The 4,113-nt window shown below is 42.5% G+C and overlaps 1 protein-coding gene across 1 annotated transcript; it reads left to right on the top strand.

The window, feature by feature from the left end:
- The first annotated feature begins 1,561 nt into the window (after positions 1-1,561).
- Positions 1,562-2,965, top strand: LOC104158231 (zinc finger protein 407-like). The gene has a single exon (XM_009695824.1). It carries the CDS (start codon positions 1,562-1,564, stop codon positions 2,963-2,965), a length of 1,404 nt encoding a protein of 467 aa, XP_009694126.1.
- Positions 2,966-4,113: the final 1,148 nt, after the last annotated feature.

Genomic DNA, 4,113 nt, shown 5'->3' on the forward strand with positions numbered 1-4,113 from the left:
TTGTGCTTCACAGTACAGTTCTCTACCAGAAGCTTTGTAATAGAAAAAAAGATAGATAGACAGATAGATAGATAGATGCCAGCAAGAGCTCAGTCTTTTAAGCATTGGTGTTGTCTTGGAGCATTACCTTGATATGCACCTTAGCATATCAAGTTGCTAGAGGCTTACCTTCAAGCAAATGAATCTGGTTTTTAGAGCCCAGTGTAGTTCTCTGTGGGATCAGGGCCTGACATCTCGATGCTTTGGGTGAAAAAGCCCCCTTAGACCAGCTTTAGTATGATTTTCTTGGCCTCTCGAGTTCAACGGAGCATGTTGTACACTAGAAGTGCCTTGGTGGCCTGGAAAGTCCAGCGCTAGCCTGAAATTTGACTGTAAGATTCAATTTTTTTTCTTGCTTGTTTTATCTCAAACAAGCCATGGCATGTCCATGTGTGTCAGTGATAAGATGCTGCACCTGTTACTCCAGAGATGTGATTTCAGTTTGCGTAGCTGAATTTAAACTAGAGCGTGGGTGTGGGTAGTCTTAGCAGCATGGACTTGATCAGCCTTCCCAAGGCCCATCTGGCATTAAACCCTCACCTCGTTCTCAGTGACCAGGACCTTCTCTTCTCTCTGTGTGCCCTGGTTGTGGCCCAAAGCTCGCCTCCCAGGAGCTGCAGGGGTGCTTCAGGACATCACTGCCACGGGGAGACAGCGGGTGCTAGGGCTCTTCTGCCATGGACATCCACAAAGCCGGTCATAGGGTGCTCTCAGTTATCTCTTCCCAAAAATGCCGAAGGCCGGCCTGAGGCCGTGCTTCGAGGACCGTGGGCTTGACTCTGTGCAGCTGTGGGAACCATTTGCTTTGCTGAAGCTTTATTGTTAGGGATGAGAACCGAGAAGGGAAACCTTCAATGATCCAAAACCAGACCGAGTGGCAGAGCAAGCACTTGGAATGTGGTGGTTACAGGTATTTTAATTTCTTAATTGATTTCATGTAGGAATAATTAAGAAGTGTAACCGAGCTTTCTCTGGATGATATTTTGTGGAATATCCTGCTTAGGGTAAGAAAACTACCGAGTGTTTTCTCCAGGTAACTAGGCTAGTGACTGAGTCAGTCAGATGTGCTGGAGAAGACGCTAGGTGGGAAATGAAGGGGAAGACAATGGCATCAAAATGACAGCACGGCAATTACCTCGCCAACAAAAGCTGGGTATTAAGAAGATCAGCCACAGTTTTTCACACCCAGATATGTTTAATGTAATATACGATCCTAAAATTCATTACTGAAGTACTGAAATATCACCGGTAGGATCTTCTGTAAAAGATGTGTTAATGGCTTTTAACTGTATACTGTATTTATCTGGGCTTTTTTATACAGCACATTTTAAAAAACACATTTAAATTGTTAATAGGCTGCAGAATTGTTAAACTCGGCAATTATTTCAACCTGTAAATATGTTATTCGGAAAACATGCAAATTGTTTTCGTTCGCTTGCTCATTTTATCTGTGTTTTCTGCCAGTGAAATCTAAAAATTGTCAAGGAATTTTTTTCCATTTAAGCTACAATTTGTTAAAGTAATGAACTGGTATTTGCCACGATACCATGTTAACAGCATATTTTATCTTGCAGGCATTGTGTCCAAGTCCTACGAGTGCCGACTGAAGGGGCAAGGAGCAACCTTTGTGGAAACGACGAGTCCTTTTACTGCAGCAGCACTGGGAGAGGTTTCTCCAGTTAAAGAGAAGGTCTTTCGGGGCAGCAGAAGACAGCCACAATCACCTGAAGGAGTTCAGCAAGTTATTATTATTCAAGGATACGATGGCGACTTTGCAATCGATGCCTCTGTAGAAGAAACAGCAGCAGCTACCCTTCAGACTCTAGCAATGGCTGGTCAGATGGCCAGGGTGGTCCATATTACAGAAGACGGGCAAGTCATAGCTACAAATCAAAACAGCTCGCACGTGAGTAGTGTGGTTCCAGGGCAGATACTTACGGAGCAGTTAGCAGATGGTGCAACACAGGTGGTAGTGGTTGAAGGAACAGGAGCTGATATGGAGGAGGCCGTTCGAATGGACGCAGTTCCTGACTCCAGTAGCACTGTACTGCAGCAGATAATGCGACAAGAAGTTTTAGATGCTTCTGAAGCTACGGTCCATCCTCCAGACTCCTCCTCGGCACTGGATGCCCTGCTTTGTGCTGTAACAGAGCTGGGTGAAGTGGAAAACAAATCTGGACTCCTTGACAGATGCAGGTCTGGTCACAAAGATTTCTTGCAAATGCCAAACCCAGAGACGCCCAGCGTTCCCAGTGATGCAGAGGGACAAGAAATACAAATGTTCCATGAAGTTCAAGAGACTCAGGAAGATACCGAACCTATGGAAGTAGTGACGCGGGTCATGCACCCATCGGCTATAATTGCATCTCAGGAGAGAGCTCAGGCTGCCTTCAAGAAAATGGTCCAAGGAGTATTACAGTTTGCTGTATGTGATACGGCTGCAGCCGACCAGCTGATGAAAGAAGGTGTCACTCAGGTCATTGTAAATGAGGAAGGGACTGTGCATATGGTAGCTAGAGAAGGCTCTCAGATAATTATGCAGGAAGCCGGTAGCCACGCGTTCAGTGTCCAAAGCGAGCACATGGATTTAGTTGAGTCGGATGGGGAAATATCAGAGATTATTGTCACCGAAGAAATAGCTCAAGCCATGGTTCAGGGTTCTGATGACGACTTCTCTGAAGGTGCAACGCACTACATCGTCACAGAATTGCCACCAGACATGCAGGATGAGCCTGGTGTGTACTCGCATGCTGTGATAGAGGCAACTGGATCTCAAGAGATTTTGCAGGCTGGTACTGCTATAAAAGCAGAAGCCATGTCCCCTGATAGCGCGGGAGAACAGTTAACAAGCATGGTCATTTATACAGAGGGTGGCTCACAAGTAATTCAAGGACAGAGAGATGATAACGAAGTACAAGAAGCATGAAGAGCTTCATCTCCTAGGCTTGATGCAGGACAAAGCTGGAAATTACCAGATCCGCGGAAGCACTGTACTCCTGGAACAATTTCTGTAAAACCTTCTCAATACAATGTCCTCCTAGCCAGGTAACAAATACGCACCCTGCGGGAGGTGAAGGTCAGCTACTAGGAGGAGTTCACTCAAAAGGATAGTACAATCTTGTTACAATAGCTCTAAGAATTATTATATGGGATTATTATAAAACAAGCATATTAGGGTACAAAAGAGGATTAAAAGCCCCCCTTCCCCCAAAGTAGGTATTGATCTGGTCACTGCTTGCTTTGTTGTTTTGGTGTTGGTTTTTTTTTAATGTTATATCTCAGGGTAATTCCCTGCCTTCTGACATTTTGGTCTAACATAATCACAGGAGTAAAATAATTCCATTTACATGTACATTTTGTGAACAGATAAATAAGCAAAAAAGACAAAACCCACAATAGCAAGGTGAACAGGTAAGCTTATGTACTGTAATCGGTGCCCTTCTTCATTTTAAAGAAGAACAGGTGACATTTTGCTTTCTAGAATCAAGTATTTTTTGCATCTAAAATCAAATTTTTCCTAGTAGCTTACTCTTTCATGGTATGACATAGGACTTTCCCTAAGGAAGAGCTACACTCTAGAAAATTCTTGATTATACGTATTCAGGAAGAAGAACTTGATGCCTGTAACTTCCACTTAAATTTAGATGAGAGTCCTACATAAGAAATATGCATTTTTTGAAAAACCAAATTGTTACTGTCAGTGTTTTGCTTCATCTAAATACCATTTTGCGGTTCATTTTGTGAGCGACTTCTGAAATGTTATGGGGGGTTTTAAAGAAAATTCTGACATTGAAATTAACAAGTAGGGGGAAAAAAAAAAGGTGACCTTGTATTTCTTGCTTAGTCCAGAATGTCAGTTATTTACTTGTGGATATACTGCAATTGGTCAGTACAAGTTCATGTTGAAAAGCTTTGTTTCATGATACAACTGCTTTTGTTTCTTTAAAAAAATTGTAAAATATAAACTGGCAAGGTTTGGGGATTATTTTTTTTTTTGTCTTTCAAATAAAATGTTAGCATTAAAATGAAGCATCATGATTTTTAATATTAAGCAATAAACAGAACTGGCATTCA

Source organism: Cariama cristata, unplaced genomic scaffold (assembly GCF_000690535.1).
Source record: "Cariama cristata isolate BGI_N322 unplaced genomic scaffold, ASM69053v1 scaffold120, whole genome shotgun sequence".
Classification (NCBI taxonomy): domain Eukaryota; kingdom Metazoa; phylum Chordata; class Aves; order Cariamiformes; family Cariamidae; genus Cariama; species Cariama cristata.